The sequence below is a fragment of the Somniosus microcephalus genome, chromosome 1 (assembly GCF_052327205.1).
Source record: "Somniosus microcephalus isolate GS21.2 chromosome 1, FLI_Smic_1.0, whole genome shotgun sequence".
Classification (NCBI taxonomy): Eukaryota; Metazoa; Chordata; class Chondrichthyes; order Squaliformes; family Somniosidae; genus Somniosus; species Somniosus microcephalus.
In genome coordinates, this window is record NC_140987.1 from 55,393,452 (window position 1) to 55,410,293 (window position 16,842).

Below are 16,842 nucleotides of genomic sequence, written 5' to 3' on the forward strand. Positions count from 1 at the left end.
TTTTTGACACTGATGTGCAGTGAGGTTGTTGCATTCGCACACCTCAGAATTACAACAGCTGAAACTAAGGAAGGTGTTTTAGCAGAAACACAATTTACTTAAGAAAATGCCCTTTTCTACAGTGCAACAGTGACTACACTAGGTGTCAGCTGTGGCTCAGTTGGTAGCACTCTCGCTTCGGAGTCAGGAGTTCAAGTCCCGCCCCAGAAACCTGAGCACAGAATCTAGGCTGACACTTTGGGGTAGATTTTCCTGGAGCCGTCAGGTGGGGTTTCAGGCGTGTGGGGGGAGGGGAAATCCCAAAATCGGGGGTCCCGACACCATCCCGCCCAAAACCCGCCTCCACGTAAGTTTCAAAGGAGGCGGGTACCCGCCCCGCACTGGGACCCGCCGACCCGAGGCGGGAAGGGGTTCGTGCCAATTAACTGCCTGTTAACAGGTAGTTAACAGGCAGTTTTTAGCCTAATTCCTATTTTGAGGGGTGTCGTGTGGGATTCCCGACGGCTCCAAACCACGCCAGGTTAGAGCCATCGGGTTGAAGGACTTGGAGGGGTCGCGATGTCGGTGCTCAGGTGAGTGATGGGTGCATAAGTGCAAAGGTAAGTGTGTTTGGTATGTCTAAAGTGTGTAAAGAAGTTTAAATTACCTGTACTTACCTTAACAGCCTTTCTTCCTCTAGGTTTCGGGAGTCCATCACTCAGCCGGCACTGAAAGCTGAATGGCTGCGATCTGTCAAAAGTGACAGCCTGCAGCTTTCATTGCCGGTGACAGTTCTGACTGAGTCTGTGTAGAAGGACTCAAGTTAGAAGTCAGACTGTCAGTGTTTGACAGCTTCAAACAGCTGTGAAACACTGATATTTCATCTGTCAAGAACTCTTGACAGATGAAATTTCAGTCTGTGACGTCACCTGTTGCCAGGTGGCCCTTAATTGGCCTGCTGAGCCCACTGGGCGGGCTCAACAAGGTCAATCAAGGGAAAATCACGCGGATTGGTCGGACGTCGATGTAGGCGGGACTAAAACCCGAAGTTGTAGTCCCGCCTCCTCCCGACAGCTTCAGGAAAATCTACCCCCTGAGTGCAGTACTGTGAGGGAGTGCTGCACTTTCGGAGGTGCTGTCTTTTGGATGAGATGTTAAACCGAGGTCCTGTCTGCTCTCTCAGGTGGATGTTAAAGATCCCATGGCACTATTTAAAGAAGAGCAGGGGAGTTCTCCCCAGTGTCCTGGCCAATATTTACCCCTCAACCAACATCACCGAAACACATGATCTGGTCATTATCTCACTGCTCTTTGAGAGACCTTGGCTGCCACATTTCCTACATTACAACAGTGACTACACTTCAGAAGTACTTCATTGGCTGTAAAGCACTTTGAGACGTCTTGAGGTTGTGAAGCGTGCTATATAAATGCAGGTCTTTCTTTCTTATATTTGCACTTACACTGTTTGACACTGGTGAGGTTGTTGCATGAGCTCACCTGAAACTTAACACAATTTACTTAAGAAAATGCCTTTTCCTACAGTACACCAGGTGTCAGCTGTGATACTATGGAGTAATGCAAGCACAAAGTGCAGAGTTACACCTACCGCTTGCACCACTTCTCTACTTGGGCAAAGCAGAGCTCAGTGTGCCTGGATTTCAAAGCACAAGCGGATCTCTGCCCATCGCTGGATGTTTTTTGAACGATAATGAGCTGACTGCCTTGTTAACAAGTGCAATATGCTCCCACTTTGTCACACTATTTGATATTACTCTGCACATCATTTTTATTTGAACTCCCCAACACCGCCCCCCCCCCTTCTCAGTTTTCAAAATCTGAAATTAATTCCTGCTTCATGCATAATTACAGGGAAAATGTGATCCCGAGGGTCTGAAACCAGAGGCCAAGCGATACATGGAGAGACTGCTAAAACTGGGAAGAAGAAATGGATTGCACCTGCCAAAAGAAATCCAATCAGTAGGTTCAGTGGTGGAGATGATGATGATCTTCCACGTTAAGTACAGATTTTTTTTTAAATGAATTACAATTATATTAACACTCCACTGACAATATAAAATTGCATCATTAGATCCATCTGGAATCATGTGGCGTAAATGTATACAGATGGACAGCTACTAAATTCAGAAGATCTGTGATATAAATTTAATAATTGAGCAAACATCCATATTGTTTTTTTAAGTTCAGGATTGGATAAAACTGACTTAACATTTTATCCTTCCTATATTTCTCAGGAACTCAAAACCATCAAAAAGCAAATCAGTGAGCTCTGTATTGACTTCAACAAAAATCTCAATGAAGACACAACTGTTCTTCTGTTCACCAGGGATGAACTGGGTATGAACCATGGTTTCTGACATGCTCGGGTAACTTTCTTGCGTGTATATATTTTGTGGCGAGGAATCTTGTTCTGTTTGGAGTAACAGATCTGTCTGGTACAAAGTAACCAGATGCTTTTGTCGAGACTGCTTTCCAGGGCCATTTGATTTAATGCTTCTATTTAGGGTTCGCACTTAAGTAAATATTTAAGGAAGTGAAGTAAGTTTTATAATGCTGCACCAAATTTTCTGTTATGTTTTGTGGAGGTGAACTGTTCAAATAACTCGTGGGGAAAACTGAAGAAATGCAGGGATATAAATGGACAAATCAAACAGGAAAAAGAAAGCAGAAAATGCTGGAAATACTGAGCAGGTCAGGCAGCATCTGTGGAGAGAGAAACAGAGTTAATGTTTCAGGTCGATGCCCCTGCACTTGCTTAAAAACCTCTTCGATCTCCAGCTTTTTCCAGTTCTGACGAAGGGTCCCAGACCTGAAACATTAACTCTGTTTCTCGCTCCACAGATGCTGCCTGACCTGCTGAGTATTTCCAGCATTTTCTGTTTTTATTTCAGATTTCCAGCATCCGCAGTATTTCGCTTTTGTTTTTAGAAAAAGAAAGCAAATAGAATCGAAAAGTTAAAAAAATATATTTATCTAGTGTTACTTTATAACACAAGTGGGTATGGTAGCATTGTGGTTATGTTACTGGGCTAGTAATCCAGAGACCTGTACTAATGATCTGGAGACATGAGTTCAAATCCCACCACGGCAGCTAGGGAATTTTAATTCAGTTAATTAAATAAATTTGGAATAAAAAGCTAATGTCAGTAATGGTGACCATGAAACTGCCAGATTGTCATAAACCTATCTGGTTCACTAATGTTCTTTAGGGAAGGAAATCTACCGTCCTTACCTGGTCTGGCCTATATGTGACTCCAGAACCACAGCAACATGGTTGACTCTTAACTGCCCTCTGAAATGGCCTAGCAAGCCACTTGGTTGTACCAAACCGCTACAAAGAACACCACATGGACTGCAGCGGTTCAAGAAGGCGGCTCACCACCACCTTCTCAAGGGCAATTAGGGATGGGCAATAAATGCTGGCCTTGTCAGCCACGCCCACATCTCGTGAATGAATAAAAAAAACAAGATTTAACAATATAATGCACAGAAACTCAAATTTATGGAGTTTTTTTTTAAAGATGGACCAGTTACACAAACAGTTGAGTGTTTAAGTGACCTTATGTTGGAGAGGAGAAAATCGTCACTCCTGATTGCTATCCAGTGGCCCCCAATAGAAAGTGTGCACATGTAGAGATGTCAAGGGTGGAAAAGATCAAGCTCAGCTATGACGGAACTTCCCTCACATGGTCGAATAGCCTGCTGTCACTCAGTAAGGCTTACACTTAGTGGTTGCTTCAGAGAGGTGTGACATGGTGAATGGCCCCCATGGAACAGTAAGCCAGCAAGGAGGTGGTGAGGGAACAAAGCAAGTCAAATGGAAGGAAACCTTTGCAGTTATGAAATTACAGGTAGACTATCCTTTATCCGAAAACCTCGGGACCAGCCGTGTTTCGGTTTTCGGAGAATTTCGGATTTCGGAAGGTGGGTCGGCGGGGGGTCGTGCGCACGACCCCCCGCGGACCCCTGCCGGCCCCGACCCCCCCCCGCCGGCCCCGACCCCCGCGCGGACCCCCGCCGGCCCCGACCCCCGCAGACCCCCCCGCCGACCCCGACCCCCGCCAACTTACGGTCGGGGCCGGCGGGGGGTCGTGCGCACGACTTACGCTGACGCTCAGCGTAAGTCGGCGGGGGTCGGGGTCCGCGGGGGGGCCGGCGGGGGTCGGGGCCAGCGGGGGGTCCGCGGGGGGTCGTGCGCACGACTTACGCTGGACTTACACTGAACGAAAAAACCTTCGGTTTTTAGAGGGTTTCGGTTTTCGGAAGTTCGGATAAAGGGTAGTCTACCTGTACTAGTTTTCTGTAATCCTCTGCATATGTTAAGGAACATTGATTTGGGGTTAAAGATGTGAATTTCTAAGATGTTATTAACAGAACTAAAGATGCATGTACCCACACCTCGTGACAAAAGATCGAAGTGTATTATTAGAGGGTAAATTTAGTTTAATTGTTTTTTTTATTCATTTACATAAAGATCTAAATTTGTTCTGATAATCCAGTTTACTGTGTGCAATAGTAAAATTAGTTTGGATGTTCATCATAGGTGGCCTCCCAGAAGACTTTCTTGATGATTTGGAAAAGACTAATGATAATAAATACAAGGTGACCTTGAAGTACCCCCACTACATGCCCACAGTAAAAGAATGTTTTGTCCCTGAAACCAGAAGAAAAATGGAAGCAGCTTTTAATTCTAGATGTAAAGAGGTAAGATGAGGTTACAATGTTACAAACATATCGCACAGATACTCATTTACAGAAATCTATTTTAGCGTGATTATTGCGCCCCCCCCCCCAGCCCCAAGGGTTTAAAATAAACTAAGAAGGGTCTATGTTACAGTCACCGTCCACATGCTTGAATAGGATGGTAGTAAAATGCTTGAACTTAATTCAATTGTTACAGAATTCACTGATTTTAGAATCCAGTGAGATTTTGGTTATCTTCTGAGAAATTATGAGAGGGGCCTCCAAAAAATTGTAAATCTGCATAAAATAGTGAGACTTGGGATAGTGCTGTTTATAAATAACAGGGTTGATTTTTTTTTTTTTAAGTGTCTGTCTATATAACGTGCAGATGTCACAAGTTTTCCAGTTCATGGCTTGAAATTTTATCTGACAGATTTCATACTTAGCCTTAATCTATTTATGGCTGTTACCAGTGTGGCAGCTGGTCACATAGATCAATTTAATGTGTGGTAATTTTACTTAGCCTAATAGCCTGTAGGGGAAACTTGTGATTCTTAAAATAAAAGACTATTTACAGTATTATAAACCACTGGGACAGGTCCACCCTATGTTCGACCACTAGATGGAATGCACTGCTGTGTGCTTTCCCTCCATCTTAGAATAGGGTAGCAGACTCGTACAGTCTACTCACTGATGCTGTAAGTGCATTTATTCTCGACCTCAATGGAGATCATAATACCATATGCTAGACTGGCTTTTGCTTCTCTCTCCCTCCCCTTCCCTTACCTCAGTCCACAAATTCCTATCTCTGTAATCTCCTCCAGCCCTACAACCCTCTGAAATTTCTGCACTCCTCCAATTCTGACCTCTTGTGCATCCCCGATTTTAATCGCTCCACCATTGGTGGCCATGCCTTCAGCATCCGAGGCCCTAAGCTCTGGAATTCCCTTCCTAAACCTAGCCTCTCTCTCCTTTAAGACACTCCTTAAAACCTACCTCTTTGACCAAGCTTTTTGTCATCTGTCCTAATATCTCCTTATGTGGCTCGGTGTCAAATTTTGTTTGCTAACCCTCCTGTGAAGCGTCTTGGGGTGTTTTACTGTGTTAAAGGCGCTATATAAATACAAGCTGTTGTTGTTGAAAGGATCTCTGCACTGACTGTAATCTGTGGGGGTGCAAAGGAAAATTGGAAGAAATAAAAAAAAATGTAAAAAGACATTTAAAAATGTTTTGATGGCAGCCATTATTTGCTGCTCTATATCTTTAAAACTTGAGAAAGAAAACACAAGCTTCCATTTAGAAAATTTCTGATGTTGAGTCAGTGGATTAATTCTAATGGTATTTTATTGGCAGGAAAACACAAGAATTCTTGAAAAGCTGATTCCACTTCGAGCAAAGGCAGCAGGACTACTGGGCTTTAGTTCACATGCTGACTTTGTACTTGAGATGAACATGGCCAAAAAAACGCAAACTGTTGTCAAATTCTTAGGTTTGTTCCCTTTAATTTAAATCTTATGGAGTATTGAGATTTAAAAGATTGTTTGAGATATTCATCAGCAAACAAATGGAATTTAAAATATCACGGCTGCCCACTATCTTGCTGATAATATGTTTGGCAGCTACAGTTCTTCTCTTTCTTATCATTGTGTACACTGTTGTGACAAGTGTTTGCTGTAGATTTAAAGTTCATATCTTAGATAGTCAGCACAGTGTGCAAAAGCAAAAAAAAGAGAGAGCAAATAGAATGTAGAACCAGATGAGTAGAGTACAGATCTCGAGAAGTGATTCTGAGTTTGTCCAGAATGCTAGTTTGGCCTCCTCTGGATTACTGTCTACTGTTTCTGGTCGCCATATTATGAGAAAGACATCCAGGTATTGAAGAGGGTGCACTGAAGGGCAACTAAATTGATAGCTGGGATTAGGCGCCCAAGTCATGAGAGACAGCAGAAGTTGGAGAAGAGAAGTCTCTGAGGTTATCTTTATTGAAGTGTTCAAATTCCTAATAGGTGTAGACAAGATAAACACAATAACTTGCATTTAATGTCAAAAAACATCCCAAGGCACATCGCAGAGGCATAGTCCAGAAAATGGATGTTGTACCAAAGAAGGATATATTGGGAAAGGTGACCAAAGGCTTGGTCAAAAAGGTGGGTTTTAAAGAGAGTCTTACAAAATGAGGAGAGGGAGGCGGAGCGGTAAAGGGGTTTAGGGAAGGAACTTGGTAATGGGGCTTGGGCATCTGAAGGCACAGCCATCAATGGTAGAGCAAAGGGAACGGGCGTACGAAAGGCCAGAGGAATAGAGAGTCTGGAAGAGAGGGAGTGTTGTAGGGCTGCAGGGAGGGATGAGGCCATGAACGATTTAAACAAGAGGACTAGAATTTTAAATTTGAGGCAATGGGTGGACTGTCGATGCGTTTAGCATAGTCACAACATGGCCTCAAACTTGGAAAAGGGAGTGTGAAAAGAAAGTTTAGATTTAACTATACACAAGGCTGTGACTGTATTGAAGGCTGATTGTATCAACAAATATACAAGAGATAGTTGGATAAGTACCTAAAAAAAAAATTGGAAAGAAGGGTATGAGCGGTATTGTGGGATATGATATTTCCTAGACACTGAGGGCTGGATTTTCCTAAGCCCCTGGAGTCGGGTTGGAGGCGTGCGGGCGATAAAAATCGGAGATCCGGGGGTCCCGACCCCAACCCGCCTCCATGTCAATTTCATAGGAGTCGGGTTCCCGACAAGTGCTGGAACCCGACTCCCAGAGGCGGGAAGGGATTAAAGGCAATTAAACTGCCTGTTAACAGGTAGTTTTTTGCCTTTTCGCGATTTTTATTGCTGGTTTGTGGGCTTCCCGACAGCTCCAAACCACGAAAAGTTTTCGAGGCGGGACGTGGGTCTGAGGTCTTGGAGGGGTCGAGATGCCCAGTGTTCAGGTGAGTGAGGGGTGCAGGAGTGCAAAGGTAAGTGTTTTGCAAGTGTTTAAATAAGTTTAACTTACTTTTACTTACCTTTACAGGAGTCCTGCATTCCGGTGTCGGGAGTCGGCTGCAAGAACCACAGAAGCTCCGATTTTTAAAAAAAAATCAGCTTCTTTGTTTCTACAGCAAAATGATTTTAAAGTTATCCTGAGAAAGGACTGAGGCTGAATTAGCAGTTTTTCAGTGCTTGACAGCTTCAAACAGCTGTTAAACACTGATATTTCATGTGCCAAAAGCTTTTGACAGATGAAATGTCAATCTCTGACGTCACCTGTTGCCGGGTGGCCCTTAATTGGCCTGCTGAGCCCACAGGGCGGGCCGAACAAGGTCAATCAGAGGAAAATCCAGTGGGTTGGCCACATCTCCATGGAGGCGGGACAACAAGCCCGAATGTGGGTTTCCCACCTCCAACCCGCCCCCGTAGCAAAATCCAGCCCTGAGACTGCAGTGGGCTTTTCTAATTCTGTACATTCCTGTGTTTCAGACGGTGTGTTATGCTGCATTCACCTTGCTAAAAGTGTTTCTACACAACAGAAGCCCATATTGGGCATTCAGGCACAGCAATCTGCACATCTGATTTGCAGCCCGCATGACTTCTGCCCATTCATTTTAATAGAGAGGAAATAGTATGAGCCACGAACCTAGCATGCTGATCCTTGCGCCTGAATTTCTGATAAGTGCGCCCATCGCACAATGCTCTGCGCCAAGAATGTCAATCTGTGAAATTTATTCTCGGTGCGATCAGCAAAATGGTTGGAGTGCAGCATAATTTGTAATCTGAAATCAAACTTGTAATTCATTGCCTTACTTTTGCTCTACAGATGAATTATATCAGAAATTGAAATCTTTAGGTGAGGAGGAGAGGCACTTCATTTTAGATTTAAAGAAGAAAGAATGCGAAGAGCGAGGATTCGAGTACGATAACAAAATTAATGCGTGGGATATGCGTTACTATATGACACAGACTGAGAAAATCAAATATTCTGTTGACCAGAATTATCTGAAGGAGTTCTTCCCTATAGCAGTAGTGACTACAGCATTAATGAACATCTACCAGGAATTGCTGGGACTGACTTTCAATCAGCTGGAGAACGCTCACACCTGGCATGAGAGTGTAACTCTGTATACTGTCCAGGATACTGCCACCAGTCATGTTCTGGGTCAGTTTTATCTCGACCTCTATCCAAGGTATGCCAGTCACTCCAGTCTCTTACAATTCCCATTATTAACGCCAACAGTGCAGACATGATGAGAATAACTATATATTTTATGTAAAGAGGATAAAAAGGCTTTATTTGCTTCTGAGTCAATTGGATCAATATTTAAATTTTAGGTGGATGATGTATATCACCGCAATTAGAAATAGTGCTGCTTGATACAATCAGGAGGTTGTAATTGAGCAATGATAATTATGTGATTCATGAAAGTATATAATCCCACATAGTGGATTCAATATTCAGTAAGTCTAGTGCAATTAGAAAATTAAATTGAAGAGATGTGAAGAGTTTTGTCACACATAGCTTTAAGATGAAGTTATTTATATGTCCTGTATTACACATATTGTATTATATATGCTTGTTATATACAATGAAGACTCAATTACACCTCTGAAGTGCCTTAGGATATTTATGTACTTTAATGGCACTATATAAAGGCAAGTTGTTATATCACCGTTAGAAATATTTATTCTACTGTAGTAGTGTAATAATGCACAGTAGTAATCTTATGCTCACCAGGTAACTCTGGTCTGATTTGATCCTCTTTTAATTATAAGATTAAAATGATAAAATCAGTTGCTCTGTTGACCTTCCGTTACAGAGATGGGAAGTACGGACATGCAGCTTGTTTTGACCTCCAGCCTGGATGCCTACTGCCCGATGGAACCAGACAGATGGCAATATCAGCTATGGTAGCAAATTTTACCAAACCAACACCTGATGCTCCCTCGCTCCTCCAGCATGAGGAAGTTGAGACTTACTTCCATGAATTTGGTCATGTGATGCACCAGATCTGTGCTCAGGTACCCACTTTACAGTTTTTTCAATATAGGGTTTGGGACTCCTTCGGTTTCCTCCCACAGTCCAAAGATGTGCGGGTTAGGTTGATTGACCATGATAAAAATTGACCCTTAGTGTTAGGGGGGATTAAATACGTGGGGTTACAGGGATAGGGCTTGGGTGGGATGGCTGTCGGTGTAGGGACCGGGTGCTAGGGTTTGGATGATCAGCCATGATCTCGTTGAATGGCAGAGCAGGCTCGAAGGGCCGAATGGCCTACTCCTGCTCCTATCTTCTATGTTTCACCACCCGCCCCCCCCCCCGCCCAAAAAAACCTACCACTAATGATCTGGTCATTCATTCATTTGTTGTTTGTGCGACTTTGCTGTCATGTTAGCGGTGACTATAATTCAAAAAGTAATCTAGTGGTTGTAAAGTACTTTGGGATGTCGTGTGAATAAGATAATGTAATACATAAGTGCAAGTTCTTCTTCATCTGTCCTCATCCTCCAACTATTTCTGGAGGACAGTGGTTGCTAGTTATTCAGAGCCAGTTAGTTCTGATAGTAATAGAATCACCTAGTAACCAGTCTATTCAACTTCTAGAACTGCGGGATATCATCTCCAATTTGAGTGACATCATAGATGCTTTGCTTTCTTTGATCTCATTAAATGGCGGAGCAGGCTCGAGGGGCCAAATGGCCTACTCCTGCTATCTTCTATGTTTGCCCAACTGAACAGCTGGGACAATCGCTATTCAGATTTGAACCATATGGCCTCACCTGTCTTTGCCTGACTAAGTGAGGACTATCAGACTCGTGTGATCCTGCCTGGAGGAATCATGGGTTCAGTATTTCAATCTGGTGGGGATCATGTCCCCAAAAATGGGAACATCATGTGAAGCAAGAAACTCTAAATGGATTAGCAGAGCCTGTGAAACAATGCCATTTTACACAATACCATTGTACATGCTTCTAAATATTAGTGACATTGTGAATATCAGAAGTCCAGCTTATGAACTATCTCCCTGGATATCTGTTGGGTATCTGGTTTCATTGTTCCAAAGCTTGCTTGCTTTGTTTATTTGTTTTGAAGTTATTATCACTTTAACTGTAAACGTCATTGCCTACTTAAATAGTTTATAGAAAAACAATGTAATTTAGCACATTGATAATTCAATTTATTTTGCAGGCTGATTTTGCCATGTTCAGTGGAACTAATGTGGAGACAGATTTTGTGGAGGCACCTTCCCAGATGTTAGAAAACTGGGTTTGGGAGAAGGAACCACTCAAGAGAATGTCACATCATTATAAAGATGGGAGTCCTATTCCAGATGATATACTTGAGAAACTTATTCAATCGAGACTAGCTAATGCTGGTAAGAAGTAAAATTATACAAAGACCAGATGTAACTCTCAATAGTATTAAAATGCTTTTCCAAGCAGCAGTGATACTTGATTGCTATGAGGTAAAAGATCATTTAAAAAAAATCTGTTCTCAGGATATGAGAAATGCTGCATTTATTGTCCCTCCTTAGTTGCCTCAAGGAAGTGGTCTGCCTTATTGAACTGTTGCAGGCCTTGCTTTGCAGTGATTGTTTTGAGGCTAAGTGGCTTGCCAGGTCACTTGAGAGTGAATTAAGAGTAAACCAGAGTGTAGGACAGACTGAAAATCATTAGTGCAGCAGTTTGTTTTTATAGAACAATCCAACAGTTTTCATGATTTGAACTCGTCATCTGGGTTTCTAGCCCAGTGCCATAACCAGTAGGTTACCATAGGCTAAGATCATTAGGTGTGTCAGTATTTGTTGGTAGCACCCTCACCTCTGAGTCAGATGGTTGTTGGTTCAAGTCCGAATCCAGAAACTTGAGCACAAAAATCTTGGCTGACACTCCCAGTGCAGTGCTGAGGGAGTGCTGCACTGTCGGCGGTGCCGTCTTTCAGATGAGACGTTAAACCGAGGCCTCATCTGCATTCGCAGGTGGACGTAAAAGATTCCATGGCACTATTTCGAAGAAGAGCAGGGGAGTTATCCCTGGGTGTCCTGGCCAATATTTATCCCTCAATCAACAGAACAAAAACAGATAATCTGGTCATTATCACGCTGCTGTTTGTGGGAGCTTGCTGTGCACAAATTGGCTGCCACGTTTCCTAGGCTGCCACGTTTCCTACACTACAACAGTGACTACACTTCCAAAAAAAAAAGTACTTCATTGGCTTTTGGAAGTCCTGTGATCGTGAAAGGCGCTATATAAATGCAAGTTTGTTTTTATTATACTTCGAAGAATTAGGTCTTCTTCAGCTAGTCAACCCTTTACCAAAATAAATCCGCCCTCAGGGCCTTGCTATGAATGTTGTTCACTACTGGGAGGCGTTTTTGTATTAAACACATGTCTTAATGGGTAATTGCACCTCGTGTTGTGCTCTGCATAGCTTAGAACCATAAGATCCCAGGTTGGATCCTCAAGTCAGCAGGGGGTTAGATAATCTCCAGCAGAGCAAAGGTAGGTTGCTAGTGATGGCCTCAGTGCCTCTGGCATAGGGAGGATAAAATTAGCCAGGATTGTTCCCAGCGACCCTTTGATGGGAAGGTACAAATGTGTGCACTTCAAGTGAGGACAAAATTGGACTCGGTTGTGATGCCCTCCACTCCCTGTTTAGGTTTGCATATAAAGATTGGGCGTTTGTAGAAGAGGCAGCACCTTCATGAGAACAGGGAACTAACTATTGAGAGGGGGAAGTAAAATAAATAAATGAACAATCTTCTCACTGCATAGAGATGAAGTTCTGGGAAAACAACACTTGGGGCTCGATTTTGCCAAGCCCGAGGAGGCGGGATTGGAGGCGTGTGAGGTGTTAAAATCGCAAAAAATGGCGTGCGGGCCCAATCCCGCCTCCCAGAATCGGGGTTTCAGACCCCATTTCCATCCCACCTCCAAGAGACGGGATAGGCCCTTAAGGCCCTTAACAACCACTTAATTGCCTCTATAATCCAACTTTGAGAGGCCTTTCTGATTTTTAGACATTTCCCCCATCCTACACGCCTCCTCTGGAACATGCCAGGTAATCCTGGCGGCCTCATAAGTGGATTGCTTACTAACAGCTGCAGCTCCACCATTAAAAAGGAGTTTTCAGCAATCATCATTTGCAGCTGGCAGAACTTTGTTGTCTCAGGTCTGGGGGAACTTTTAGCAGCCTACTCATTGTTGTGAAAGGTTGGAGCCTGAGACCCATCTCCAGTGTGACGTCCTGGGAAACCCCTCTCCCCACCTTGACTGAGCACTTCCTCAACTGAGGTATATAGCAGAAGCCTGGGAACCATTTATTTCCTTTCCTCCTGGACATCAGATTCGGATGAAGACCAGCCGCAGCAGCACCAGAACCCTGAACAATAGCAGCACCAACAACAGGAGCGCCAAGCTGCTGCTCACCCACCTGAAACTGCACAGGCCAGACAGAAGGCACCAGAGTGCGACCACATTGCTGCCCGGGATGCAAGGGACGCACTCATGTTGGCCAGATTTGCTTAGCCTGCACAATCAAACACTTTAGTCTCGCACCTTCTTACCAGAGCATCAACAATGGACACGAACCTGTGGATCCCTATCACTCTGACCACCATACTGACAATTGCAAGTCGCCCTAAGCCCTCAATGTGAAAGTCCTATTTGCGAAATGACACAGGCTACAACTTCAACAGTTTGTCATCAAATCTGTTTATGATACCATGACAAGGATGGCTGGTCCAAATACAATACATCACAGCACCTAAGCGACTACCCTTGTGACTATTTGTGCAGTATCTTCCTCTTACGCGTGCTCCTATTTGGTGCTTCCCCTGTGGCTTCAGCAGATGTGGAGGCCCCTTGCTCACTTTCTTGCTGCTCCTGTCTCGACGCCTTTGGCGGGCGTCCTCTGGGGTTGCGAACCTGTGAGGGCTCGGCAACAGTCTGCTGCTCCTGTGGCTGTGCAGGGGCTGAGACGCCCATCTCAGTTGGGTGAGGACTCTGGTGGGGCTCTGACCAAGGGCTTTGCAGTGGCATGGTCGTGTGAGCGCTTGGAGAGGAGTTGTCTGCCACCAACATCCCTCACGGGTCAGTCCCACTTCAGAGCTAGTAAGTGGCTTGACAGCACCTTGTTGCACTTCAGGGGGGCCATGAGGACCCGTTTCTGCACTAGAAGTCCTATTTCAGAGGACTTCCATGAAGGTCCGGTTTCTATGCTCAATAGCTGACCATCGCTCCTCAAGAGATGTCAGTCTATTCTGAACAATGACCATGTTTTCAAGACCCTGGCGACTAAGCTCCTCCATGGTCGTAGCCATCCTCTCCTCTACCGTAGCCAGCCTTACCATGGAGTTAGCCATCCTTTCCATGGAGGTTGCCATTCTTTGCCATTCTTTCTGCGGTGATGCGTTCATGCGCCAATGCCTCCACAAAGGCTCTGCTCATGTTCGTGATGGATTCCTCCATTCGCTCCACACTCGCAGTGACCCTGGAGACAAAACTTGCCAGTGACTCCTGCACCTGTTCCTGGAGTTCCAGCACCGCGCTCCTTCTGGATTGACCCGGAGGCACAGGGTCGACATGCAGCTGAGCCGAGCTGGCAGAGTCCTGCGCCCTCCGACGCGGACTCTCCACTGCTGACCCTGTCTCCACCATCTGCTGATGCTCACTTGTGAGCTTTGATACACCAGGTGCCAATACTATATCTGGCGAAGGTCCCACCGATGTGTGAGTGTCTGCGCTGTTGCTGGGTGCGCTGAATTCTGCTGATGCAGCGCCCTCGGAGGTTGCAGCTTCCTCTGAGGAGTCTGGAAACTCAGGCTCTTCCTCCTGGACAGTGGGGACGGAGGCTTTCGATGGTGCTGTGGGGGAGTAAAGGAAAGAGTTAGAGATGTGAGGTCAAGGTTACATGCACATTGAATAGTGCAGATGATCATAAGTCAATCTGTTAGAGCATCAGATTCATTATCAGTGACTCATGCAATGTCAATGAGAGATGTCAAACTATTCTGTCACCAGCTTGCTGTGCTGCGCCCACCTGTCCGTCCCCCACTTGGGAATCCTCCTCGATCCCAGCGATTTCCAGGGCCGCCTCCTCCCAGGCGGTGAGCTAGGCTACTGAGGGTGGCCCTCCTCCTGTCTTGGCTCTTTCCCTCTTATTATGGGCTCTCTTTTCCTGCAATGAGGGACACAAGTGGAGTTTGAGTGCGAATGAAGGAGTGAGTGTAGAAAATGCATCGCATAGATGCTTAGAAGGAGACAAAAGGCCCTCCATGTGTGTTGTAAGTTGTTGTTGTTGAGTCACAGTGATAGGGAGTGTGAGGGCTACATGGTCGAATAGTTAAGTGAATGTGACCATAGAGAGAAAGGCAATGGGTAAGGGTGCAGGGATGTAAGTGTCAAGTGAGATGTGGAAGAAGAGGTTAGCAAAGCAGAGTGCTACATAGAAACATAGAAGATAGGAGCAGGAGTAGGCCATTCGGCCCTTCGAGCCTTCAATGAGATCATGGCTGATCATCCAAATTCAGTACCCTGTCCCTGCCTTCTCCCCATATCCCTTGATCCCTTTAGCCTTAAGAAATATATCCAACTCTTTTTAGAATATATTTAATGAACTGGCCTCCACCGCCCTCTGTGGCAGAGAATTCCACAGGTTCACCGCTCTCTGGGTGAAGAAATTCCTCCTCATTTCAGTCCTAAATGGCTTACCCCTTATCCTTAGACTATGACCCCTGGTTCTGGACTCCCCGGCCATCATAAACATCCTTCCTGCATCTAAGTCTGTCCAGGCCTGACAGAATTTTATAAGTTTCGATGAGATCCCCTCTCAATCTTCTAAACTCCAGTGAGTATAAGCCCAATCGACACAATCTCTCCTCATACGTCATTCCTGCCATCCCAGGTATCAGCCTGGTGAATCTTCGCTGGTTGTGGTGAGGATTTGCGATGGGTATCAGATTAAGGGAGATGGGAAAGTCATACTCACTTTTCCTGTGCAGAGAAGGTCATGAAACCTCTTCCTGCATTGCAGCCAGGTTCTGCGGCTCATCGATATTGAGTTGACCTCCTGGGCAACTTGCAGCCACACTGCTTTAGTCTGTTGTGGTGGCTTTTTTCTCCTCGAGGAATGGAAGAGCACCTCCTTATTCGATCTTGCTCCCTCCACCAGAGCTTGGAGGGAGGGCTCATTGAAGCGTGGAGCACACTTTTGCCTGCTGGTGGACATAGTCGATCAATGAATTCCTTACTACAGTCACCATAATGTTTGCAGTCTCCAGAAGAAGCAAGGCTGCTTTGCAGGCCTTAAATCCAGCAGCATTGATGACGTCATCAGAGGTGACTTTCTGTATGAAAAGACTCATTGGGCCAGGGGTTCCCACACGCTGGAAATCAATTGCCCAATTAGGGGAAAATCACACTTTTTCCCCACTTCACTTTGGAGTTGGGGTCCTGACACGAATGCCACCTGACATGCCCCAGCCCGCCCACACTGGCAAAATCGGTGTCTTCCCACCCCCCCCACCTCCAAAAGCTTGGTGTGTTCATCAAACAGGTAGGTTTCCAGGGCTTCCCCGATGGTTCCGTGAGTGAGTTATTATACAGATAAGGAAGGTCTCGGATTCGGTTCCTGGTTTATGCTGAGTTAGCTGAGATGTGCAGGTTAGCAGGACGGGTACAACAATTGGCAAGACCACCCCAGATTAAGGACACACAAAAGCCTGCCATGGTTCCCACTGCTGGATGTTATCCACTGACACCTCTTGAAAACACATGTGTAAGTGCAGGATCAGGAATGAATAATGGACACTTAGGCAGATTACTGGGTGGGGGAGGGGAGGGAGTAATCAATGCCTATGGTAAGGACTCATCCCCCTCCAGGAGAGGAGGGGAGACAATTGGCAAGAAAAAAAATGTAGAAACATGTGGGAAATGGCACTTGCATTCGCGCTCTGTTCAGGATATCAAGTTATTTTGTTTTGCTTAATTTGGCAGTTGATGCTGTTCTATGTAATTCATTCATGTAGTGTCAAATTAGCTCGTAAGTACTTTTTCAAATACTGTTACATTTGCAAATGTGTCTGCCACTCTGCACCAGCAATACCCCCAAACAACCGTGAGATGAATGACTAATTGATCTATTTTTGGTGGTGTTGGTTGAGGGGAAAATGTTGGCCAG

The 16,842-nt window shown here is 45.0% G+C and overlaps 1 protein-coding gene across 2 annotated transcripts in view; it reads left to right on the forward strand.

Annotated features, from left to right (window-relative positions):
* LOC147124091 (neurolysin, mitochondrial-like) overlaps nt 1–16,842 on the forward strand; it is a 60,931-nt gene that overhangs the window by 15,124 nt on the left and 28,965 nt on the right. For both annotated transcript variants that reach the window (XM_085981586.1, XM_085981595.1), the window contains exons 4-10: nt 1,849–1,956; nt 2,232–2,334; nt 4,541–4,701; nt 6,034–6,169; nt 8,485–8,851; nt 9,482–9,683; nt 10,852–11,038. In XM_085981586.1, the coding sequence (XP_085837712.1) occupies nt 1,849–1,956; nt 2,232–2,334; nt 4,541–4,701; nt 6,034–6,169; nt 8,485–8,851; nt 9,482–9,683; nt 10,852–11,038 (1,264 nt within the window). The remainder of the gene's footprint in view (nt 1–1,848; nt 1,957–2,231; nt 2,335–4,540; nt 4,702–6,033; nt 6,170–8,484; nt 8,852–9,481; nt 9,684–10,851; nt 11,039–16,842) is intronic.